Source organism: Ornithorhynchus anatinus, chromosome 16 (assembly GCF_004115215.2).
Source record: "Ornithorhynchus anatinus isolate Pmale09 chromosome 16, mOrnAna1.pri.v4, whole genome shotgun sequence".
NCBI lineage: Eukaryota > Metazoa > Chordata > Mammalia > Monotremata > Ornithorhynchidae > Ornithorhynchus > Ornithorhynchus anatinus.
The window spans coordinates 41,089,925-41,115,058 of record NC_041743.1 but is presented as its reverse complement, the minus strand read 5'-3'; the positions used below and the strand labels follow the sequence as shown (position 1 = coordinate 41,115,058).

At 54.4% G+C, this 25,134-nt stretch overlaps 1 protein-coding gene across 4 annotated transcripts in view; it reads left to right on the top strand.

Annotated features, from left to right (window-relative positions):
• COL16A1 (collagen type XVI alpha 1 chain) overlaps nucleotides 1-20,439 on the top strand; it is a 51,431-nt gene extending 30,992 nt beyond the window's left edge. For all 4 annotated transcript variants that reach the window (XM_029080912.2, XM_029080910.2, XM_029080911.2 and 1 more), the window contains 29 exons: nucleotides 346-399; nucleotides 681-725; nucleotides 1,595-1,711; nucleotides 1,842-1,877; nucleotides 2,042-2,128; nucleotides 2,712-2,756; nucleotides 4,109-4,153; nucleotides 6,346-6,399; nucleotides 7,456-7,509; nucleotides 8,145-8,198; nucleotides 8,683-8,727; nucleotides 8,896-8,949; nucleotides 9,150-9,185; nucleotides 9,508-9,570; nucleotides 11,213-11,284; nucleotides 11,445-11,498; nucleotides 12,028-12,072; nucleotides 13,289-13,333; nucleotides 13,605-13,658; nucleotides 14,002-14,055; nucleotides 14,394-14,444; nucleotides 15,048-15,137; nucleotides 15,870-15,905; nucleotides 16,326-16,370; nucleotides 17,732-17,920; nucleotides 18,359-18,425; nucleotides 18,910-19,086; nucleotides 19,495-19,572; nucleotides 20,094-20,439. In XM_029080912.2, the coding sequence (XP_028936745.1) occupies nucleotides 346-399; nucleotides 681-725; nucleotides 1,595-1,711; nucleotides 1,842-1,877; nucleotides 2,042-2,128; nucleotides 2,712-2,756; nucleotides 4,109-4,153; nucleotides 6,346-6,399; nucleotides 7,456-7,509; nucleotides 8,145-8,198; nucleotides 8,683-8,727; nucleotides 8,896-8,949; nucleotides 9,150-9,185; nucleotides 9,508-9,570; nucleotides 11,213-11,284; nucleotides 11,445-11,498; nucleotides 12,028-12,072; nucleotides 13,289-13,333; nucleotides 13,605-13,658; nucleotides 14,002-14,055; nucleotides 14,394-14,444; nucleotides 15,048-15,137; nucleotides 15,870-15,905; nucleotides 16,326-16,370; nucleotides 17,732-17,920; nucleotides 18,359-18,425; nucleotides 18,910-19,086; nucleotides 19,495-19,572; nucleotides 20,094-20,296 (2,049 nt within the window). In that variant the 3' untranslated portion in view covers nucleotides 20,297-20,439. The remainder of the gene's footprint in view (nucleotides 1-345; nucleotides 400-680; nucleotides 726-1,594; nucleotides 1,712-1,841; nucleotides 1,878-2,041; nucleotides 2,129-2,711; nucleotides 2,757-4,108; nucleotides 4,154-6,345; nucleotides 6,400-7,455; nucleotides 7,510-8,144; nucleotides 8,199-8,682; nucleotides 8,728-8,895; nucleotides 8,950-9,149; nucleotides 9,186-9,507; nucleotides 9,571-11,212; nucleotides 11,285-11,444; nucleotides 11,499-12,027; nucleotides 12,073-13,288; nucleotides 13,334-13,604; nucleotides 13,659-14,001; nucleotides 14,056-14,393; nucleotides 14,445-15,047; nucleotides 15,138-15,869; nucleotides 15,906-16,325; nucleotides 16,371-17,731; nucleotides 17,921-18,358; nucleotides 18,426-18,909; nucleotides 19,087-19,494; nucleotides 19,573-20,093) is intronic.
• Nucleotides 20,440-25,134: the final 4,695 nt, after the last annotated feature.

Genomic DNA, 25,134 nt, shown 5'->3' with positions numbered 1-25,134 from the left:
GAAAAAGGAAAAAATGCTCTCTTGTATACTTGCATCTCATTAACCTTCTACTCCAACTCCTGCTCTTTCCCTGCAAACCTCTTCTGTCTCCTCGGGCTGCACCTCCGGGCTCCCGCTTCTCCTTCGGCAAAGAGCTTTGGAGGTCAGAGATTGGGAGGGCCGGCAGCTCTGGGGCCAGTGTTTCCCAGGATGGGACGGAGGGTCTCCGTAGCCCCTGCCCCCCCCGGATCTCCCTGCCCTCAAGTCGAGCTGAAAGGAGAAAGAGAACGCTTGTGCGAGGGGCAGCCAGCCGGCAGTGTGAGAGGGCGGAGGGGGCGTGTATTCAAGCTTTCTCCTTGGCTCTAGGGAATCCCCGGACACAACGGCCTGCCGGGACTGCCCGGGCCAGCCGGAGACTTGGTAGGTACGGGGCCGGTCCCCGCCACCTGTCCGCCTCTGTGTCCATCCTGCCCAGAGCTGCGCTTGCTGTGTTGGTCCTTGTCTGCCGGGGGCCCCGACCCCACGCCCGGCCGTCGGTTCTCCAGTGCAGGGGGAAGAGGCTCGGACTCGAGGGAGCGGCCTGCTGGACTCTCCGTCACGCTTCTCACGGCTTCCGCGGTCACCCACAGCTCCCCCTGGGCCTCCTGCTCTCCCCTCTCTGGGCCAGGCCTGACTCCACCTCCCTCCGTTTCCCCCCACAGGGTCCCCTGTCGATGGTAGCCGAGAGGAACATCCAGGTCCTCAAGGTGAGAGAATCAGGGAGGCTGCTGGGAGAAGCAGCAGTCAGGAGATCTGGATCCTAATTCTGGTTTTGTCACTTGCCTGGTGTGTGACCTCGGGCAAATCGCTTGACTTCTCTGGTTCTCAGTTTCCTCATCTACAAAATAGGGTCACCTGCTCTCTCTCCCACTTTATGGGCTAAAGAGAGTGTCCCATCTGAGTATCTTTACCTCAACATTTAGCACAATGCTTGGCATAGAGTAAGCACTTAACAAATACCTCAATGTATTGTTATTATTATTACTACATGATCCCTGCCTTCAAGAATTCTATAATCTGATAGTACCTTCATTATGATTAGGAGAAATGAAAGGAAATGATATAGATGTTTGAGTTTCAAGATTCCTCCAGTTGAGCATAGAGACTGAGGAAGAGGATCTCACAATAGGTGTGAATTGCTGAGAGCTAACTCTGGGGCAGATAGCCGGCATTAGTCCGGAGCCCAGTGTGAAATAGAAAGACAATGAAGTCAGCCCATTTGCAAGCAATAATTGGAGTCTGGAGAGACAAAGGCTGAGGGAACAAAGTAATTCCAGACTTCAAATTGGAGAAACATTACTGGGTCGCTCGGGTGGCCACTGAAACAAAAAAGGGGTTTGTGGTACAGGGAGAGAGACTGAAGATAGTTGGCAAGGACTTCCTGGCCAGGTGAATGTGAAGGAGGGAGGAGGAGTCAGTTGCCTTCCTTCTGTGGCTGGGAGGGTGGGGTGGAGGACAGAGAGAAGCTATGGTGGAAAGGGAATGTGGGGTCTGGGATTTGGGAGCCTCCTGACTTCATGGTCCCCACCCCTCTCTCTCTGCCTAACACTAACCCCCACCTCCCTGTCTCGGTTAGAACATCTGCGGAGACTGCGCCCAAGGCCAGACAGGGCTATCAACCCCCAGTGCGGTGAAAGGGGAGAAGGGTGACCAGGGCACGCCCGGCGTGCCTGGCTCTGACAACTGTGCCCGGGTAAGTGGGCCACTGGTGCCTTGGGGAAGGCAAGCCCCTGAGCCCGGCTGTGGAGGTGACCCAGGTGTGCACAATCCAGATGTGCATAGACTAGCTGGGCCCTGTCTTGATGTACACTTTCCCCCAACAGTGCTTCACTGAGTACCCCAGAGCAGAGGAGGCACGGGTGAGTCAGATCCTCTGCCCCTCTGTCCACCCTCTGGGGCTGCGCTGATAGGCTCCCGGTCCCCTTGGTCGTGGCCCCTGGAGGAGCCCCTGCTTGAGGAGGGAGGTGCGGAGATGGTTTAGGAAGCAGTGCCTTGCCCAGCTGAGCCTCTTCTTGCTCCCCAGGGGGACAACAGTGAAAACGAGCAAGGCTGTGTGGGGACACCAGGCCATCCAGGGCCCCCAGGACTACCCGGACAGAGAGGAGAAGAGGTAGGCGGGGGCCTGAATCCCACTAGTGGCCAGGGCTTGGCCCATTAGGCAACAGCTTTGGACTGGGTGGTTGGGATCCCATGGGAGAGAATGGCTCTGGGCCCTACTTTTGGGGAGCTCCCCAGTCCCTCGGGGAGCTCCTTGAAAGGCCAGGGCAGATGGGCACAGGCAACCTGAGAGATGGGTTTGTTTGGGTTTGGTGAGAATTGAGAAGGAGGAGTGGGTTGCAGGATGTGCACGAGGGGTGGGAGTTGGGGAGCTAATCACGGTCAGCCTCCTGGAGGAGATGACTGTGATTTTAAAGGGAGGGAGGGAAGGACAGAGGAGCCGAAGGAGAAGGAGGGGGGCTCGAGGATGAGGGAGGCTTTTCCTTATGTGGTGGGTGGCTTGGATGAAGACTTGGGACACGAGAGGGAAGAGGGCAGCTCCCAGCTGCAAGGAGGCAGCTTGGCTGGAAGGGAGAGAGTAGGAAGTGAGAGCAGGCAGGGAGGATTAAGTCTAAATGTGCCAGCTGAGCCCAGAGAGCCCTGGTGGGGTTCAGGGGCTGATGTCCTCACCATCCTTCTCTCTGATTCCTTTTCAGGGTCCACCTGGGCTGAGGGGCTCCCCGGGCCCTCCAGGTCCTACTGTAAGTATCCCTGTGCAGGACCAGTTGGAGCTGGTGTTGATGGGCCTCAGCTAGGGTTGGGGAGGGATGGGCAACTTGCCCTAGTGCCCAGCCTGGAGTGGCTGCATCTCACAAGAGTTCTTGGGCAGTGCCCTGTGGGGCTGGCAAGGTTGGGCTGGCATGGTGGGGCCAGTAGGATGGTCTGTCATGGTGGAGTTGGCAGGGTGGGGCTGGCTGGATGGGGCCTGCAGCCCCACTGGAGATCTCTTAGAGAGGCTAACTGGGTTCCTGAGAACCACAGGGCCCCAGTCAGGGTGAGATGGGGGCGGAAATCACTCCAACTGGCAGGAAAAGTACATGAGTCGGGGAGAAGCACCCCAAGCTAGAGAGGAGTAGGGCTAGAACTAACTGTGTTCTGAGCATTGACTGTGAAGCAGTAGAGAAGCAGCGTTGCCTAGTGGATAGAGCCCGGGCCCGGAAGTTAGAAGGACCTGAGTTCTAATCCCAGCTCCGCCACCTGTCTGCTGTGTGACCTTGGGCAAATTGCTTCACTTCTCTGGGCCTCAGTTACCTCATCTGTAAAATGGGGATTAAGGGTGTGAGCTCCATGAGAGACAGACTGTGTCCAACCTGATTGACATATCTAGTGTGGTGTTTAGAACAGTGCTTGGCACATAGTAAGTGCTTAACAAGTACAATTATCATCATCATAATATTTAATAAACATTTTCTGGGTGCAGAGCACTGTACTAAACACTGGGAAAGAGTACACAGAGAGCAAAATGGTCCATGTGGGCTCCGACCACCATCTTCTTCCCATCCCCTGCTGAAGTTCCAGAGGGCTGGACTCCAAGGCCAGGGACCTGGGAGCCGGACCCTGAGCCATTCAGCCTTGGCAGAGCTGAAGCCAGATCAGGACCAGAGGATGAGGAACCTGGAGCCCTTCGAGTTTGGTCAAGAGAAAGCTAAGAGGGGGCTTCAGAGCAGTCTTCTGGGAGCTGGGGCACGGAGTGGGACTGACTGGCCTCCATCCCCTCTGAGGTCCAAGTGAGGAGAAATTGGCTTCCCCTGCAGCTGGAGGGATGGAACTTAGACATGAGGAAGAACTTTCCTGTGGTTCAGGCACCAGATTGTCATTGTGGAACCTCCTGTCCCAGAGCCTGTTACAAGCAGGAAGGGCATCCACATAGGCTGGTGGAGGGGCCTACCCAGAAGCGGGGGGATGGATGACTTGACCCCCTCCCCCCAACCCTCCTCCCAAGCCCTCTCTAGGCCAGTGGAGTCTGAGATGTTCTCCTTCTTGGCTGCGGCCCCCAACCCCCAATCTCCTGGCCCAGCTGTCTGACATGTGACTGACCTGTTTCTCCCCCCAGGGCCCCCCGGGTTTTCCTGGTGCCACTGGCTCCCCTGGATTGCCCGTAAGAACTCATGCTGCCCGCACCCCGGCAGGGGTCTGTCGCATTTGCTTGTCTGTCTTCTTCGTCCCCCGTGACCTCGTCGTTCCCTCCCCAGGCACTGTAACGGATGACATAGCCCCCTCCCCTATTCCACACACCCCCGGTTCCCTAAGCTGGGGCTGCCCAGCTGATCCTGCCCAGTGCTCTTTCAGGCCCTGCCCCTCCCTGTCCCTCATCAACTTCACCATCACCTCATTCCACATGTCCCTCCTGCTGCATCTGCCTTCAAAGCCATTCCACCTCCAACCCACATTCTCACCCCTCATCTGTCAGTTTCCCTAGGGTCTCCTGTTCTCTCTCCACTGCCTCCCATCATTCTACCTCGACATCCCACCTGCTCGACATCCCACCTGGTCAACTTCCCCCTTGTCATCCCACCTGGTCATCCTCTGCTCTCTTTTGGTTTTCCTTGAAGATTCCTCAAAGTGGCCCTAGGGACCCCCACCAGGTCTCGGACTGCAAACCTGGCAGAGATGCCAAGCTCTTGGGGTGAAAGGTGATGGCCAGCATTAACCCTGTGCCCAGAAATTTCTGGATGTCCTGTTCAGAGGTGCCTAGGGATGCTTCTTTCGTCATGGTGATATGTTCATCATCCATCTTCTCTGCTCTCTCTCTGTCATCCATCGTTTCCCATCTCACCTTCTTCCTTGCTTCCTCCGATGAGGGGAAAATTAACAGCTTGGATCTCTTGGGTCTGCTGGTAACACATTTGATATCAGGGAAAGCCTCGGGCTCAGGAACTATTAAAAGCAACTGCTGTCAGGTACTCATGATGGCCCTTAATGTGATTGGTTGGTGCCACCTCCCCTCAAATCACACACCCTCCAGGTGAGGGGTTCCTTGTCTCCCCAAGCTGAGTGTCGTATCCTGCTCTGCCTTTGGTTGGATGACGGAGTCACGGGAGAATTGAGCACCACCTTCTGTTGTCCTTTGTTGACTCCTGGAAACTAACCCAAGCTCATTCAGGTTCGCCTTGCTGGAGGGATCCACCTTGTTGATTGGAATGAAGGTCAGGGGGCGCTGGCCCCCTGTCTCTAGCCATGCGTCTTCTCCAGCAAGAGAGGCCCCCTTGCTTTTACCGTGTCTGTCCCCGCTTGCTTGGGTGAAGGGGTTTGTCTGCAACTACCGCTCGTCTTGTTTCGTCCTGTCGTGTGGAGATGTGTGGGAATCATATCGTTGGGACGGGGCAGGAGAGGAGGAGGAAGAGGAAGAAAGGGCTGAATGGAGGATCTCATTAACTCTATGCTGGAGCCAGCTGTAGGTGTGGATAGTTGGGGAGCACTCAAGACCCAAGTGCTTAAGGCCAACATCACCCAGAATGCTCATCCTCCTGCAAAGTGTCAGGCCATCGGGCTGGAACCTTGGTCTGTTTCTGGGTTGGAGGCTGGCCCTGGGGTTAACTCTTCCCCCTCCCTCTGGTACCCTTTCCCTCCAAAATTGCACCCTGCTTTGATTTGGAGATGGGGCAGGTAAGTGCTTCCCTGAGGTGATGTAACAACATGCATGTTGATGACCTTTCTGCCTATTCTTAACTAATCTGGGGGTAGTGCTCTTCAAGGGGAGGGGTGTTCAGGCCCCTTTGCCTCTCCTCCTCCCTCTGTCTTCTGCATTTTCACTGTTCTCCAGCACAGTGAATAGATGGGAAACTCAAATCACTCTGAGGCAGAAGATTGACCTGAGGTAAAATCAACCATTCGGTGGAAATTTAACAGGGAGGAGGTTGGAAGTTTTGTCGACGACGAGTTCAGTGATCCAGGCCGTCCCTATTCTCGCCACCCTGCCCAGGGTCTCCTCCTGAGCCGAGGATAAATCAGAGTTGGTACAGAAACCTTTGTTGTCTAGGAGCCCTAAGGAGCTAATTACAGGCTTAGAGAGGGGAAAGCTGTGGTATGTGAGATGGCACAGATGGTGGAGGGGCCAAAGGAGGACCCGAGGTGGCTAGCTGAGACTACAGGGGGGCTCCCCAGTTTGAGAGCTGCCCCCCCAAGTCCTTAAGACCTAGTAGTAATGACTGCAAAAACTCCCACTCCCACCTCAAAAGGCTCATGTTCAGCCCAGTCTGCCGGCCTAAGGGGGCCTGTTGTCTGACAGAGGAGGCAAAGGGGTGGGAAGCCTATTTCATTCCCACAGAGTCTTTTGTTGTCTCCTCAAAGGGTCTTCAGGGGGAGCGAGGACTCACAGGACTCACAGGAGAAAAAGGGGAAATGGTAAGTGGGGGCCAGGGCAAGGGGAAATAAAGTGGGGAGTGGTGATGGTTTCACAGAACCTGGAGTCTCCATGGTGCTGCAGGCCTGGCCCAGATCCAGACAAGCTGATAAGGTCCTGTCCTCATGGGGCCCTGAGGAACAAGGGTGATCTGAAGTAAAATCAGCTGTCAACCACCCATGGGTCCATAATCCATTTTGTGGATTATCTACAACGATGCATTTAAACTCTGTCCTGGGGTCACGAGCCTACCTGCCCTCCAACCTCTGTCCGTATCCTGGATCCGGAAAGCCATAGTAGAGAGCCACTTTTGGAGGTTGTCTGTTTACATTATCTGGGCCACATCTCCCCTCTGTGAATCTAACGGCATACACACAGAGCTTTGAGGTGGAGGAATGAGAGAGATTCTAAACTCCTTGAGGGCAGAGATTATGTCTATCAAATCTATTGTATTTTACTCTCCCAAGCCCCCTTAGTACAGTGCTCTGCACTAAGGGCTCAATAAATGTCTTGGATTGATTTGATAAAGTGGTGGAAGGGTGATCCCAGTGAATTGGCAGTGGATGTGAGCTCCAAGAGAGGGGACAGTCAAGGGTGTGCTGGGCAGTGGATCCTATTTCTTTGACCTTGTCTGAGTTGCTCCCTTTGTCTTAAAACTCAGAGTTGGACGACGGTCATTTGACAGAAAACATTGTGGTCAGGTTGGGATCTTCTCTCCAGCCTTCTTGCCTCTGTCCCCCCATCTCACCTCAGCTCACTCCCACTCAGCTCTGGTGGCCCAACCCCTCTCCCTCCAGGGAGCCTGTTATCCTGCCGCTGAGCAAAAGCCAGTAGAGGGAGAGCTGAGCTAGCCTGAGGCTTTGAGAGTCCCCAGCTGGAGACAGGGGTGGCCAGATGGCAGGGGCTTCCCCAGGTCTCAGGGACCCTTGTACCACTGATTTCAAACCGGCCCGCCCTCTGGCAGGCAAGGCCATGGGCACTGTTTCTGTGGGTTCCCGGAGAAAAGGATCCTGGGCCCGGGACAGTATGAGCGATTTGTGTCTGTTCTCTCTCCTCAGGGTCCTCCAGGGCAGCCTGGCTACCCGGGCTCCATGGGGCCTCCTGGATTGCCTGTGAGTATAAGCAATGATGACCCTGGGCTGGGTAGGGGGAAGCCAGGCCAGGGTAGGGCCCGAACCACCAGAGAGATAGGCAACAAGCTTGGGCCCAGAAGAGGGGCAGCTGGAATCTCAACCTCATTTCCCTGTCCACGTCCAGTTTTGGGGCATGGGGCAATAAATACTATTGAATGAAAGGTGGGGTGGACATTCATCACCACCCCTGGCTGCCACAGCTCCCTTCCCTTAACCCTTGCCCCCAACACACACACACACACACACACACACACACACACACACACACACACGGTAACCTGTCCGCTTGCCGGAGACAACAGGTTGTACTCCCACTTCCTCTTCTCTAGCTGATTTGGGGAGAATTCAGCTCAGTGCCACTCTCCACTGGTGGGGGGGGACTTTGGTTGTGCCAGGTTAGGTCAGCAGTGCCCAGAGACCCAGGAAGAAGAGTTCTGCTTTCGAGGTGGCTGCTGGGACTAGTGCTAAAGTGTGACCTCTTCTCCCTCCACACCCTGTACCCTTGTCAACTCCCATCCCCCATCTCCCCCTATGGGCTATCTCCTTTTCCCTCCCCTGGCATGAGTGCTTGGATCTGCCAGTGGGCTAATTCTACTTTCTCTACTGTTCACCAGGGCATCAAGGGGGAGCGTGGGTACACAGGACCCTCTGGAGAGAAGGGAGAGTCGGTGAGTACTGGAATCTAGGAGTCACAGGTGGCTGGGGCATCACTCCTACTGGGTCACAGCAGCCTGTGCCAAGCTGGGGATGTTTAATGGCCCAGGTAGGAGGAGCTGGTGGCTCTCTGAGTTGACCCAGCTGGGTCTCAAGCTGGGGGCACAGTTGGGTCATTGCCGCTGCCGTGAGGGCAAACACTTCCATGTGGGTAATGGAATGCTTCCAACCATGGCTGGGGGGTGGCAAAGAGGGGGCTCTCGGTGCTTGGATCCCTGGTGGAAGGAGGGAGAAAGGACTAAGGGGAGGAGGAAGATTGGGGGGAAGAAGGGGTGCAGGGGAGGGAAGGGGGAGGAATGTTCTTTTTCTGCCTTTGAATGGACTGGACTAGCCTCCGATGGGACCGGGCGAGTTGTCCACATCTTTCTGGATGCTCCCAAGAGTCCCTGGTGCTCCAGCCTTAGCCCACTGCTGAGTCGATTGTCTCTGTTTCTCCAGGGCCCCCCGGGTAATGAAGGCCTCCCTGGCCCCACCGGCCCAGCGGTAAGTGGGGATTTGACCCAGAGAAGTGGGGTGAGAAAGGCCGGTGATAAAGGGCACACTGTAAGGGGTGGCGGGGGTGGAGGTGTCCAGGACCTCTCCTGGGCACTGCCCAAGTGGAGGGGACAGGGAGGGTGGGGTGCCAGCTACTATGTCCTATGTTGGTGGCAGGGCCCAAGAGGAGAACGTGGAAGCCAAGGCAGTTCCGGAGAGAAGGGAGACCAGGTGGGTGATAGGGCCTGATAGGTTGGGGGTCCTCCTCCTGCTCTGTCCTTGTTGCTCCAGAGAAGGTGGGGAGCAGGGGAACACCGGATACGAGGGAGCCCATCAGTGCTCTGCGATGTCCGGATCCCTCCAGCTGGCTGGTGTCTCCAGCCAGAGCCGGCTGCTCCCCCCAACCACCCTCTGTTTGCTTTCTTTCGCAGGGCTTCCAAGGACAGCCAGGCTTCCCGGGCCCCCCCGTGAGTCCAGGATGAAACTAGTGTCCAGCTGGTTTCCAGCTGGCTTCCAGCTGGTTTGGACAAGGAGCGGGCTAGAGCTCTGCTTGGGGCTGGGGGAAGGGGCAGCTTCCAAGGGTCCGGGAAAAGGATGGAGGTGTGGAAGAGGGAAGTGGATCTGGTGGGGCTTGGGGATTGGTGAAGCTGGGACCAACGTCACCTGCCTGGGATGCAATGTGGGCACCAATCATCAGTTCTCACTCCAAGGAAAAGTGGGCACAGGTCCGTAGCCCTCCAAGTCCTTGGTGAGCCGTGCTGAGGACTAACAGCTGGCTTCACCCCACAGGGCCCCCCAGGATTCCCAGGCAAAGCTGGGCCAGCTGGTCCCCCTGGGCCTGCAGCAGAGAAGGTGAGTGGAATCCACGGAGGCTGGAAGAGGCCCTGGCAGCTCCCAGGGGCTGCAGGAGTGGTGAAGGGGATTCCCTTTGCCCCCATCTCCCCCCGAACTCCTCCTTTCCCCACCACCTGCCTTCTACGCCAGCTTCTCCCCACTTCTGCCCCACTGCTCTCTAAAGTCCTTCATGCAGTAGTATTGATCGAATGCCACTGCGTGCAGAACACTGTCCTGAGCGCTGGGGAGAGAAGGGTAGAATCAGTGGAGGCGCTCCCTGCCCTCGAGGAGCTTACAGTCTAGCAGAGGAGCCAGAGAGGAGAATCTGGGTGTTGAGTTCTTTGTTCCCCAAGTAGGATGGTCACAGGTGTCAGGCCTGGCGAGGTCAGGGGAGCGGTGGGGGGCGCGGGGAGAAAGCCAGGGGGGTGTGGCTGGTCCCCAGCAGGACAAGATGCCGAGGAGTCCTGGGATTCCGTGCTCCATCCGCCGCAGAGTAGGGTTTGGCTGGCATTCTTAGAGCTGTGCTGGCCCCCTGTGTTCACTGCAAACATAACCACTTGCGAAATAGAGTCTTCTCTGGTTGGACCGAGAGTCTGTCCCCACCGACTTGGAGGCTGAAGAGCAGAGAGGACAGCTCGGGGCCAGGCATAGTGGACCTGTGCCCCAGAGGAGCCGGAGCTATTTTCTCTGGCTGCTTGAGAAGCAGTGTGGCCTAATGGATAGAACATGGACCTGGAAGTCGAAAGGACCAGGGTTCCAATTCCAGCTCCACCACTCGTCTGCTGTGTGACCTTTTGCAAGTCATTTAACTTCTCAGTGCCTTATTTACCTCATCTGTAAAGTCTGGGAGCCCCATGTGGGGCAGGGACTTATCAATCTTATAATAATAATTGTGGTATTTGTTAAGTGCTTTCTATGTGTCAAGCACTGTTCTAAGCACTGGAGTAGATACAAGGTAATCAGGTCAGACACAGACCTTCTCCCACCTGGGGCTCACAGTCTTAATCCCCACCTTCTCTGTGCCTCAGTTACCTCATCTGTGAAATGGGGATTAAGACTGTGAGCCCCACTTGGGACAACCTGTTAACCTTCTTTCTACCCCAGTGCTTACAACAGTGCTTGGCACATAATAAGCACTTAACAAAAGCCATCATCATCATCTCAGTGGTCTTAGCTCCCAGCACCTCCCCTCCCTCTAGCCACTGGATCCCATGGCCCCTCTCCTCTAAGAGTCCAACTGACTGGCTGTTGCTGTTAGCTCCTTCCTTCCTCGCCTGTTGGCAGCAAGGGGGAGAGCTCAGAGGCTGATGGGCTGCAGCAGGCTGACACCTCCTCATGCTCCCCTGTTGCTTTCCGGGAGTAGGAGACAAACCCCTGGCCATCCACGGGTAGGGGGGCTATATTGCTCAGAGTCCAGGGTGCCCTGGGCCCCATTATCACCCCCTCCGACAGTGGAATTGAAGAGGAAGGACCTGGACCCTTCTTTCCCCCTTCTTCTGGGCCGACAGCTCCACGTGACATCCAGCTACCTCTGGCCGGGTGTCCGGTCAAGAACCACGACCTGGGGGAGCAGCGGGTCCCTGGGTCTGTTTCCTTGGGCGGGAAGCAGGGAGGGAAGTCAGACGGCTTGGCCTTGCTGACCTGGGCCTTGTTTCTGCAGGGCAGTGAAGGGGTGAGAGGAGCATCAGGAATGCCCGGACCCCCGGGACCCCCGGGGCCTCCTGGAATACAGGTATGTTTTTTACTCTAGCAGGGTGAGAGGTGGGATGTGATGAGATCCGGGACCCAAACAGTTCACCCAACCTGCCCACCAGAGGTGCCAACCCTGCCCATCAAGGGCAAGGTGCCAGATGGGGGGCGGGGATGGACTGCTCATTGCTCTGCTCTTCCAGGGCCCTGCTGGCTTGGAGGGTCTGGACGGGAAGGATGGGAAGCCTGGAAGCCGGGTAAGATAGGGAGCTGGGGGGTGGGGCACTGGGGAGGGAAGGATGGCTTGTTTTAGGAACCCCCGTTTGGTCCCCTAAAACCAAGACCCAGAGCAGGTGACTGGTGTCTCAAAGTGTCGGACAATGAGGAGGAAGGTCACATGCTGGAGGGATCCCTCATCCCAGCTGTTCTACCAGGAAAGGGCCACCAGGCAAATTAGGGCTAAAAGCAAGCAGGCAAGCAGTGGACCTAAGGGTAATCAGGTAGTGGGGTTTAACCCTCTGGGTTTTCAGGGTCCCTGGTCTGTGCCCGGGAGTCAGGGAGGGGAAATGTTGATTGCCCTTGCTGCAGGTAGGCCCACAGTACTCTAAACTGAATGACTCCGGAACCCAGAACGGGGGAGGCTGGACAGTGGGGAAGGTGTGCTAGAAGGGGCGATATGCTACAGGGCCCCGGGTGGACCAGATTTGGGGAGGACCAGACCTGATGGGACCGGGTTCTGGGGATGGAGGGGAACAGGCTCAGGCTTTGACTCAACTTTTTCCTCAGGGAGATCCTGGTCCCCCTGGCCCGCCAGGTCTCATGGGTTTGCCGGTGAGTTCAGACCAGATCCGGGATTATGCTATCCGTCTCATCTTCTTCCCTCTAGGATCCCGGGAAAGGGGGCTCCTTCCCCAATCTCATCCCCCTCCCCAGACTGCTGGGCTGTTGTAAGACAGCCCACAGCCTCTCAGTTCGGAGTGAAGATGCAGGCCGAGGTTTTCTTGGACCTTCGGAATTCTTGCCCCGTTTTCCTTATTAGTAACAACACCTTGAATTTGCATAACCCTGTCATTTTCCCCAAGTGCTCTCACATCAGTCATCTAATTGTATCTTCACGACATCCTGGGAAGCAGATCAAGCAAGCAATCATCTCTCCATATAATCAATAAGGCCCAGAGAGGTTGAGTTTCTGAGGTCCCACAGCAGGCTAGTGGCAGAACTGGGATTAGAACCCAGGTTTCCTGACCCCCAGGAGCATATTCTTGCCATCAGACAATACTACCTCCTTAAGAACCTTCCCTGTCTATCTTCCCATTTCGGTCCCAAATATCCCCAGAGGAACAGAGGGGAGGGCAGGATTCCCACTTTCCAGAAGGGGAAACTGAGACCCAGGGCAATTAGGTTACTTGCCTAACATCATCCAGCAGTGTGGAGAAGCAGTGTGGCTCAGTGGAAAGAGCATGGTCTTAGGAGTCAGGGGTCATGGGTTCTAATTCCGGCTCCGCCATCTGTCAGCTGTGTGACTTTGGGCAAGTCACAACTTCTCGGTGCCTCAGTTCCTCATCTGTAAAATGAGGATTAAGACTGTGAGCCTCACGTGGGACAACCTGATTACCCTGTGTCTACCCCAGTGCTCAGAACAGTGCTCGGCACATAGTAAGCGCTTAACAAATACCAACAATTTCATTATTATTATCCAACGGGACTTGAGCTCAGGGCTTCTGGGTTCTCCGTCTAATGACAGCTTTGCCCAGGCCTGTGATGCAAGGGAGAGGGAGGAGGGGCAGCATCCAACAAGAGGGAAGATCAACTCTAGGCAGCTCTGGGTGCTCAGGACATCTGAGTGGCTGCCTGCCTTCTTGCCATGGGATTATCAACCCCCTCTGGGCCTGGCAGGAGCCCCCACTGACTTTGATGGGGTGCCAGGAGAGGTGTGAGGGCTCAGTGGGTCTTTGGCAGAAGGAGGAAGGGTGAGGGTGGGAGAAGGCTGGGAAGCCCAAGCTTAGCCTACAGCTGGTCAGGACTGTAAAGGGTCTCTGTCCCACAGGGCTTCAAGGGGAAGACGGGACACCCAGGCCTCCCGGGACCCAAGGTGAGTGGATCTCTCCTGCCAGGTGTCAGGGCCCAGGCCAAGGGTCCCAACCCCAATCCAAGGTACCTGGGCACCGGTACCAACCCAAGCCCCAGGGAGGGAGTGGCCAGACTCCCATACCCCAGCTGGGCAGCTTCAGTCACTGTCCTCTAGATGTGGTGTCATGCAGGCAGCTGGGATCCCATTGACTGGGTCCAGGGCTGGGGCTGGGACCCCAGGGGAAGCTCGGAGTGTGCCACCTGCACCCAGCCGCTCCTCTTCCTCCTCCTAGGGTGACTGTGGCAAGCCTGGGCCTCCTGGGAGCAGCGGCCGACCAGGAACGGAGGTGAGCCCCACAGAACAGACACTGGCCATTCCAGGAGCCTGAAGGACTGGTGTTGACAGTGGGTTCTTGGGTCCCCAGGCAGGATGTCCCCCGATCTCTGGGTGCCAGGTTCTGCTGCCCCCAGGGCAGTCCTGAGCCCCAGGCCAAGGAGGACTGTTCTCCCTCCTCTCTGCCAATGCCAGTTCTCCCAGAGCCCCCTTCCTGAGGGGGCAACCTAGCCCTTTCTTGGACCCTTCACCCCTGAAGCCCTCTGTCCCTCTCCTGGTCCCTCGGCCTTGGCTCTCTCCCCTGCAGCTGGAAGGTCCCTGGGCCCCTCCAACTGATCTGTTCTTTGCCTTCCCAGGGAGAACCTGGTCCAATGGGGCCACCAGGAAGGTCGGGGCCACCTGGTCTTGCGGTGAGTTGAACCTGGCTGCCTGTCTGGGAGATGGACTCCAGGGGCCAGTCATCTGTCTGATCAGGGTCCCATGGCCAAGCTGGGGCCAGACAGATCTTTTCATCCGCTGACCCATAGGAATGGTCAGGACCTCAGCTTGGACGCTCCGGATCTCTGCCTCTTCCTGCCTCCTTCGGGCCTAAGAGTGACTCGCTGGGGACTTGGTGTCTCCTGCCGCTGCCCCTGACTTAGGGTCTGCTCTGAACTCCCTCATTAACCCGGGCAAGGACCCTTGCTCCCCTCTTCACAGTTGCTCCTGGGCTCCCATTCAAACTCTCACTTTGATCTTTTCATCCTAGGGCCCGCCTGGGTCCCCTGGTCAACCTGGCCCAGCTGGCATCACTGGACTCGTAAGTAGCAGCCCAAGCTCTCTCACACCATTCCTGCCTCCCTGGTGCCCCCAACATGGGAGGGATGTACTGGAGTGAGATGCTGATTTGCCAGGCTTGCGGCCTAGCGCCACCAAACCGATGGGCTCCTTAAGGCTTCCAGACTAAGCCCTCCTTTCCTCTTCTCCCTCCACTTTCTGTGTCACCCTGACTTTCTCCCTTTATCCATCCCCTCTCCCAGACCCACAAATCTTACATACATATCTGTAATCTATTTATATTGTCTCTGTTCCCCTCTAGATCGTAAGCTCAATGTGGACTGGAAATGTCTGTTTATTGTTGTATTATACTCTCCCAAGTGCTTAGTACGGTGCTCTGCACACAATAAGCTCTCAATAAATACAATTGACTGACTGACTAAGGTCAGCACCCGGCCTGGGGAAAATCCACTCTTGACAGGGCAGGAACTCGATTGCTTCCTGGAGTTAGCACCAGGGTGGAGGGCTGGAAATGTGGGGTTCCTGGGAGAGAGGATGATGTTGGCATGCCCACGGCTTTGAGATCTGAATTATGGACTGGAACCAGTGGCTTACTGTTCTCCTTTCTCCTTTCCCCTCTCTCCAGGGTTTGAAAGGAGACCGAGGAGCCACAGGAGAACGGGGGCTTGGAGGGCTCCCTGGACAACCAGGGTCACCAGGACACCCCGGCCCACCTGTAAGTTCACCTGAGAGGTGGGACCTATTCCCAGCATAATAGTCACTAATAATGAGGATGGTGTTTATTAAGTGCCTACTATGTGCCGACCTCTGTGCTCAGCACTGGGGTACATATAAAATCTTCATATTGGACACAGTCCCTGGCCCACAGTAGAAGAGAGAGGGAGAACAGGTACTCCCAATGCACAGAGGAGGAAACTGCAGCCAAGAGAGATGAAGTGACTTAATCAAGTACACACAGCAGGCCAGGGGCAGAACTGGGTCTGAGAACTGAGCCTCCTGATGCCCCATCCTGGAGGACTCTTTCCACTGGACCACACTGCCTCAGTCAGGCAGAGGCACAGGGATCCAGAGCTCAGCTGATCCTGGCCAGCAGCTGGATCCCAGCCCCACTCTGCTCTGCTGACCCACCCTCCTGCTGGAACTTGGTTATGGGAGGGGAGCAGACAAGTAGGCCCAGGCATAGCGTGCACCTGAGCAAAGGGACTGTCCAGCCTGGCGTCTGTGTGAGTGGGCGGGTGTCTGCTTCAGTGGGGCTACAGGAAAGTGGGGAGCATCCAGGAGAGTTGGGGCTACCCAGCAGATGGGTGCCAGGTACAGGTGAGGGACCGGGTCCTGGATGTGGCTGTGCCATGTGGAAGGCACTGAGGGCATAAGGGGTGTGGGGATGCAGAGGCATGGGTCCAGCAAGGCACCAGTGCACCTTTTGTCTCCTCCCTCATCTTCTTAGGGTGAGCCGGGAGCAGATGGATCAACAGGAAAAGAGGTTCGCCATGGGGGTCATGGTCCCCCTTCACTGAGAAAGCTTCTGGCTCATTTGCTGGACTCCCCGTCCCCCCGTCTCCCTGTCCTCTCCACCCCCGCCTCCCCGCAGCCCCATCCTCCTCCCTTCCATGCCTAGCATCCTTGCACCATGGCTATCAGTTAGGACTTCCCCAAGGGCCTGGGGTGTATCCCAGTGATTGAGACTCAGAGCCCAAATTCAGCCCTCCTGCTCCCTTCTCCCCCTCCCCACTCCCTTCACAGTTTAAGATCTTGTAGCAGGCAGGGCAGTTCTTCCCCCTCACACCACGGCCTTGGTGCTAGAGTGCCCTGTCACAAGATGGGACACACCTGGGAGGGAGGATGAGGGGCAGTCACTTTGGGGTCAATGTCCTATGGTAACTTGGATTCTTCTTTTCCTTAGGGACCACCAGGGAAACCAGGCCCTTACGGACCAGTGGGCCAGAAGGTGAGGGTGGATCAGCCACCCCATGGGGCCCATCAGGAGGAGGATGGGGAGCGGGACAGAGGGGAGGGGGAGGCATAAGGGGAGGTGGAGGGAACTTTCTGGGAAATAAATCAACCCAGCAGGAATGGTAGTTCTGCATTCTGGTACTCCGGTTCTGCAGCCAGGGGAAGCTGGGAGTCAGTCAGTCAATTGTATTTATTAAGCCCTTACTGTGTACTGAGCACTGTACTGAGCGCTTGGAAGAGTACAATATAGCACAAAACAGATGCATTCCCTGCCCACGATGAGCTTACAGTAGAGAGGCTGGAGCCCAGAGTGGGGAACAGAGAGGCCCTGTGGAAGAAGGAAGTCAAAATTGGGAGCACAGCCCCAGACTCAGTTTCTAAAACTCAGCTAGGGTTCCTGCCTGCAAAGAGCCTTCAATCAAGGAGGGAAATGAATCATACAAAGATGACCCCTGTTCATCTGGGCAGTTGATTCCATCATTGAAAGAGGGTGTTGGTGTTAATAGTGACAACAGTAATAATAATCAATCAATCAACAGTCAATATTTCCCAAATGCTTTACTGCATGCAGAACACTGGACTAAGCACATGGAGATACAGCAGAGTCAGTAGACACAATACCTGCCCTCAAGGAGTTTATAATCTAGCCAGGGAGACAGACATTAAAATAAATTACAGGTAGGGGAAGTCACAGGAGAAACTGTGGAGCTTGGGGTGCGGGAGTTACCAAAGTGCTTAGGGCGAATGGATTTAAATGTAAAGGCAACACAGAAGGGAAGGAGAATAGAGTGAGGAGATGAGAGGTTAATGGGGAAGGCTTCCTGGAAAAGATATGAGTAGTGGGGCTTCAAGGATGGAGAAGGTGGTGATCTGTTGGATATGAAAAGGGAGGGACTTCTAGGCAGGAGGGCAGGCATGAGCAAAGTTTTGATGGAGAGAGAGATGAGAGTGAGGCACCATGGCTAGGTTGGCATTGTGTAGCTGGGACTACCAATGTCGACAGTGCCAACTGAACACCAGCTATGTGTAAGGCCCCGTACGGGGGACTCTGGGGAACAAATAGTGGAGGAAGTTGGAGACTTGGCTCCTCCCCTCGAGGCACTTCCCATGGAAATTGGCAGCTATGCACATGCTGAGAATGAGAGCAGAAGGAACGTAGCTGCACGAGTACACATCCAGGGTGGATGCCAGGGGCAGGATCAGAGGTTGGAAGGGAAGGGTGTCAGACAGGAGCCTGGAAAATAGTGCCTGCTTCAGTTGCCCCATCACAACTTTTGGATACCACATCATCTTGAGGTTCAGAGGGGAGTAGGGCCCTGGCTTGGTTGGTTACAGGGTGTCTTCTTGTCTTTCCAGGGCGATGTTGGCTCCACGGGCCCAAGAGGCCAGCCCGGAGAGAAGGGGAGAGCTGGCATGCCAGGGGGGCCCGGCAAGAGTGGCTCCATGGGCCCCATCGGGCCTCCTGGCCCTATTGGAGAAAGAGGTCACCCAGGGTCCCAGGGGCCCGCTGGCAACCCAGGACTTCCGGGACTGCCCGGCACCGTGGTAAGGACTGCAGTCAACAGCCTCAGAGCCTGGTGACGGAGACAGAAAAAAGGCAGTGCCTGAGCCCACCTGCCCCCCACCCCTCACCCCAATCGCCCCAAACTTGCCTGCCTGGGGGAAGGGGAATGGCTTAGATCATTGCATTTCAACAGTGGTCTAAGAAGAGAGGCTGTTCATTGTTAAAGTTCATGGGGTTGAGTTTCCTCCAGCACCTGAGCCAAGAAGGAAAGGATGGAGCTGGTGTGGGGTCCCTAGGGCCATACCGAGGGTAAGATGGGATCCTACAGCATGAAGGTGGAAAGCCTGGATGCTTGCTGTTGGGATTCTTGCGTCCCTTCTCTATCCCTGCCTTAGAAATTCCTAGATAAGATCACTGGGTTGGGAAGGCAAACGAAGGCCTAATGGTGATGGAGTTGGGGTTTTCTCTCTTTCTCTCAGGGAGACACGGTGAATTATGACGAGATCAAGCGATTCATCAGACAAGAGATCATCAAAATGTTTGATGGTAGCTGGCACACTCCTGCATGTTGTGCCCTGTCTTGCCCTGCCCCTTCCTCCCTGACAAGATCAGCCCCTAGCCACCCTAAGCAGTAGTCTAGATACCCCTGTTGTTCAGGATGTCAGGGAAGGAGGTTTTTCAGCCCCCTGGAATGTCTCACTCATTTCCTGGCAGTTCTGCATGAATCTCTGCTGCTGTATTTAAAGACTTTTTTTCCTTTCTTGGCCCCAGTGGGGATGAATAAAGCTGGGCCCTAAGAAAAGTCCAGGAGGAGGTGGGGGAGAGCAAAGGCCAATTTTGATACCAGAATCTTGGCCCTCGTCTTTCCAGGGAGGTGTCTTCCCCAAGTTTTCTGTCCTATTTCAAGAGGTTCCAACTTGAATGCTTGTTTCCCCTTGGGGCTTTCTGGAAAGGCCTTCCAAGCTGACCAAGGACTGTGGGGCAGCTGGAGTGACCACTGCCTCTGATCTTCCCTCTTCTTCCCGCTCAGAGAGGATGGCGTATTACACTTCCAGGATGCAGTTCCCTGTGGAGATGGCAGCGGCTCCGGGGAGACCGGGGCCCCCGGGCAAGGACGGCTCCCCAGGCAGACCAGGGGCTCCGGGGGCCCCCGGACTCCCGGGGCAGATTGGAAGAGAAGGGCGGCAAGGCTTGCCTGGAATGAGAGGTAGGACAGCTTGGTGGTGGAGTCCCTCTGGCCTTTCTGAGGAGGTGGAAGGATGACTTCCTGTTTCTGATGAGGCCTGGCACAGGATGGGGGTGGTGACAGGGGCATTCTGGAAGATGAACAGTGAGAACTGCGAGTTTGGGAAGTCTCTGGTGATTAGATGACTCACTGGGTTAGTTTTGAAGCGGCTTCTGGTGCCACATTTTGGCATGTTGGGTTTCTTCAGGCTCCTAGCTCACCTACAGCAAGCATGCTGGGAAACTCTTCCCAGGTGCCGATCCTTGGGGGTTTGCTGAGCTCATGCCAATATAGGCCACCTGTGCTTGTGATATCCCACCTGGGTGGATAGGTATCTTCCACCAGGTCCTCCTGCTCCAGGTTTTCTCACTTCCATCTCTCCTGTGCCAGGTTTGCCAGGTACCAGAGGGGAAAAGGGAGACACTGGCATTGGAATTTCAGGAGAGAGCGGCCTGCCGGGCCCCCCAGGTAAGGGTTTGAGCCTGCTGGCACTTGAGCCACCTTAACCCAACCACCTGTGATACCCCCAGACACAGAATCACCCCTCTAACTTACCTGGCCCTTTGCTTTTTCCAAAGCACCTTCACATCACCCATCTGGTTCTGTCCTCTCCAAGGTAGGGAAAGGCAGATATTATCATCCCCACTCCAGAGGTAACCAGAGAGGTTAAACAACTTCCCTGAGGTCACACAGCAGGTGAGGGGCAGAGTGGTATTAGAACCCAGCTCATGTGACTTCCTGGCCCTTTCTGCACAACTACAACCTTGTGATTTGTCCTACTAATGCAATAGGCTGAATGCCCACTAAGTACACAACACTGCACCAAATAGTGGGGAGAGGACAGCAGAAGCCAGACACTGGGTTCCCCGCCCACAAGCTACTACATTCTAATATGGGGGGACGGGCTGGTTTTCAGTGGGTCAACAGCCCTGCTCCTTGCTTCTCTTCCATGCATGCTTGACTTGTCTTCCCTCAACCCCCTGCTCCAGGTCCCCAAGGACCCCCTGGATATGGGAAGCTGGGTCCCCCTGGGCCGATGGGCCAGCAGGGCATCCCAGGGATTCCTGGCCCCCCCGGTGCCACTGGACAACCTGGCAAGACTGGCCACTGTAACCCGTCGGATTGCTTTGGGGCAATGCCCATGGAGCAGCAGTACCCCCCAGTGAAGAGCATGAAGGGCCCCTTTGGCTGAGTGGCCGCCTCGACCTGGGACCCCGTCAGAAAAGCCACAGCTACGTGGTTTCTTGTTGGATTGGTGTTGATATTTGGTTTAGTTTGTTTTTTTTTTTAAAAAAAGAAAAACTTCCAGTGGGTTTTACCTCTCGGGACAGAGTTTTGGTTTGTACTTGTCTTCTTTTTGTCCCTCCGTCCTGCATTTGGAAAGGGAAATTTCTGTTGTCATCTGTGGCCCAAGTGGCAAACGTTTTTTGTCTTGGCACTCCCTAGACTGGCCACCCCTCCGAGTTCCAGACTAGCCTCTTCTCTGTCTGGCATTTGGCTTCCACTGGGCCATCTAGAAGCTTTCCTGGGTCTCCCCTTAACTTCTTTATGGTTCTGGAGGTCCAAGATGCCACCTCAAACCTTTAAAAAAAAAAGCCCTTCCTCTTCTCTTCCCCGTGGGAACTGGTCAAGGCCGTACTGTTCTGAGGACAGAGTTGACATTGGACTACTTGGAGGTTCGCATCAGCTGCTTTCTTGTCCAGTCACTCTCAAATGATCAAGAGTGCAGGGGGCACATTGAACAGGGGGATCCATGCGTGGGAGAGCACAGCAAGGAGAGGAGTTGGCCCCTCCCTCCTCAAACGGCCTCCGGATCAGTCACCTGTGCACCATTGATGACTCCCCTCTTGGCCACTGGTGTCTACTGGGCTTCCGAGGCCCAGTGCAGGAGCTTCCGTGCACTACCCCACCTCCATTCTGCGAGGAGTCCATTCCCTCTCGGAGCTACCGGATCATTCCAAACACCAGGACTCGTTGCTTGGATGCTCCCGGAACAGTCCAGCCCCAGATTTGCATGAACCCAGCGGGCTGGCATTCTGAGAGACTAACTGGAGGGAGGCTCCTGGGGAGATTTATTGGGAAAACCACCACGAAAGATTTATTTGGAATGGGTGGACTTGAAAGGGATCAGAGGGACTGGGTTGTTTAAGCTTCCCCACACTCCAGTGCCTCTCTTACCCCCTGGAGCCTGCCAAATTGGCTCCCTGACTCCCAAGAAAGTGATTCTCAAGAAATTTCTGAGCATCCCAATGAGAACAGCTGTCTTGTTAGTTTTCCGGCCTTCCCCCCTTAGGTTTTTTCCTGTCAGGAGCAACGGGCCACCCACGGCCAGAGGACTGAGGTCCATCAACCCTTTCAGAGAGCTGGAGGGCTTAGTTTGATCTCTGTATTAAGATCTAGTCAGTGCTCATTTCACCCCACTTAACCCAAAAGTAATACGGCACATCGCCGCCTAAACACATCATCTCTGCATTGGAGCACAGGCTTACTCACAGTCAGGCTGAACGGAGAGAACAGATGTTAAAGGGCTTCCATTGTAGGACGAGCCTCTCCTTGCCAGCGGAGGCTATGGTGTGCCAACCGACGATTTAGCACAAGCAGGAATAGAGGGATCTGGGTATTGGTTGCTGGGGCACCTAGGAAGTTAGCAGAGATGATAAGGGCTGAAAATCTCCCCTAGGTTCCATCCAGTCCAACCCTTTGGTGGGGTGAGTAGAGAGAAAATATAATGGTTCTTGGCTTCATGAGTCAGGTATCCTATTAGGTGTTTAAACCAACAGTCTTCATGTTTAAAATCTGGTGATTTGGTGATCGCATCCCTGATATCTGTAAAAATCCCAACCTTTGAGCCATGTGGGACTGTAATTGGAAACAAACCCCAAGGCCATTCGGCTAAAAAGTACAAAATGTTTGGGTTAAAAACAGCACCAAATTGCATTCTTTGTATTGTGGGACAGCCATCCTAGCCCCAGGTAGGTGGCAGTGGGCACTGGTGGCATTGGGGAAATCCTAAGAGCGCCTTGGTCTCTAATCTCTTCACGGAGGCTCAGGTTGAACTGTGGGATCCATGCTCGCTTTCTGCTTCATTTTTCATCTGATGCCCTGTCACGAGTTTTAAGGAGGCGAATACATTATCAAGGGAAAGAGTCCCGCCGTTTGTTCCAGTTGATGGAGCACAGCTCTGAGAACCAGGAGACCTGGATTCTAGTCCTGGTTCAACCTGAAGCTGGCATAAGTTTGGCAACATGCTGCACCCCCGCCTGCCAACTCTTTTGTCGCACCCTACACCCCAGCCAATCACAACAAGCAGGGACAAGAGAGTGTGAGCAGAGCTGAGCAAGCCACTAGCACTAGAATACACTCCTCCATGCAGGTTCTCAGCCCAGAGGTCTCAGTATTGAGATTAATCAGCGGGTCCTGGCAGACGACTCCATCTCAGAGGGATAGGCCGGCCTGCTTTTGTTTGTCTGTCATGCTCTCCGACGGAGGGTTTTGCTCCTTAAAATTTGAGACACCTGAATTTCTCCTAATGTTCCAAAAAAAAAAAAAAAGCAAGAAAGACCGACAGCTCGGTCATGGCTTTTTTGGAGAAACATATTGAACCTGATGTCTTGTGACAGCAGCCTTCTCCAAGGGAGCAGGAATCATTTTCACGGTCACTTGGAACCAAAAGGGTTTCTTAAGCTTTGTTCCCACCTTTTGTCTGTTAACTTCTTGCATGTCTATCATCTCTACTGGATCTATGTTTTGTGCCATAACCATTTTTTGTCAGGGAGAGGTGCATAAATTAGCTTTCCACTTCCTTTCTTTGCAGAAAGGGATTTTTGTGAAATTGACAACCTCCGTACATCATTGTAATCAGATTAGAATGAGCCCATCATTGGGCAGGGATTGTCTTTATCTGTTGCCGAATTGTACATTCCAAGCTCTTAGTACAGTGCTCTGCACATAGTAAGTGCTCAATAAATATTATTGAATGAATGAATGAATTAGAACTGTAGGCGCCGCCCCCCCATCCAATCAATAGTCTTTATTAAGCACTTACTGTGTGCAGAGCACTGTGCCAAGACCCAGGGAGGGTACAATACAACAGATTTGGCAGACACATTCCCTGCCCAAAAGGAGCTTACGATCTAGGCATATACCCTCCCTTTTGAATCCCCCAGTCCAACTTAAGGAATTTGTTCTTTCATTCTTGAACTAAATTTAAGAGGTGGCTGGGTAATCGTATTTCCTTCTCAGCAAGAAATGCTGAGAGAGGGAGCTTAGCCAAAAGGGTTACTGTGGGCTCAGCAACAGTGATGGATCTCTAAGGGATGGCAGTAATTTCCAAATGGTGAAGCTTCCATCATGAAGCAGGGATTGACCCCCGAGGGGGTCGACGGTAAAGCCCTCAGTATGCCTAAAGCATTCTCTAAGCTGTAATAGCTTTAACTGCTAAAACACACTCTAGCCAAAAGCCACTGGCAAAATGGGGGGGTGAGCACTGGGGGGTCTCACTGTTTTCCTCCTTTAAATGTCTCCTCCTTGCCTTCGATCCCTGTGGAAATGAGTTAATCTTTTCTCAACCTGTCATGAACACCAACTGGCCCTCACAGTTGTCGCCCAATGTTCATCCTGCACCCGGGCTACCCGCAGAGCCATTTCTGCCTCCAGAACTGAGGAGGCGGTGGGTGAACGTGGGGCCCAGGGTTACTGACTCTCCTGTGTGGAATGGCGAATTGGCATACAGTGCTAATGGCTTACAAAGCTCCAGTCACACTCTCCCATCTCGGCCCGTCCTGTTCTCACTGAGGCTCGGAGCACAACGAGTGGGTAGCGGGGCAGGAGGGCAGGGCATGTGGATGCAACATGGCCTAGTGGAAAGACCACAGGCCTGGGACTCAGATGACCTGGGTTTTAATTCTGGTCTGTCACTCACCTGCTGTGTGACCTTGAGCAAGTCATTTAACTTCTCTTACCTCAGTTTCCTCAACTGTAAAATGAAAATTTAGTACCTTTTCTCCCTCCTTCTTAGACTTTGAGCAACACGTGGGACAAGGACCATTTTGGACCTTATTAATTTTTATCTACCCAAGTATTAGACAAGTGCTTGACACTGTAAGTGCCAAACAAATACCATAATTTTTATTATTATGCTCCCTGCCCCAGATAGTCTCTGGCTTGGTCATCTTCCACAAGGAACTCCATACCATTGATTGTCTTTTCTTCTGAACACTTGTGTCCTCTGGGATTTCCCAGCCCTATCCTCCCATCCCTTTGCTAACCTGGTGCCCTCCCATGGCCACCTTATTAATAATAATAGTGTTTGTTAAGTGCTTACCATGTACTAAGCACTGTACTAATCCGGTGAGGTGCAGTCCCTGTCCCACGTAGGACTCATCCTATTTTAGAAATGAGGAAACTGAGGCACAGAGAAGTCAAGTGACTTGCACCAGATCACCCAGCAGGCAAGTGGCAGAGCTGGAATTAGAACCCAGGTCATCTGAGTCACAGGCCTGGGCTCTTTCTACTTGTCCATACTTCTCCAGATTCCAAAACAGGCAGGCAGCAGCATGAGAAGGGCAAAGAAGAACCACCAGTGCTCTCAAATTGTTAGTTGAGCGGACTCTTGGGTTGAGTGAGTGACTTGTGGAAGTCAACAGTCATCCAACACCAAGTCTCAGTGAATATGGGCTGAACCCCAGTTTGGTGCTGAAGTATTGGAACTAAATTTACTATCTGCTAATCCCCTTTTGATCTGAGTGAACAGGAAACTTGTCCTAGTTGCACCACAAAGGTTCAGGACTTGTTTTGGAAACCAGGTGGATTTTGTGCAGATTTGACTTCTGGGTGTCTTCATTTTAGTGGCCACTTCAGGACATGCAGATGCCACCAGAGTCCTTTGCCCTCAAGAACCAAGACCATTTGCCTTGCCATTCCTCTTCAGCAAGTGACCACTTCACCCACCCATTCATCAGTGAGCTCTATCTACCCAGTAAATGAACAGACATTTCCCAAGGTCTACAGAGGACAGAGCACAGGCTTTAA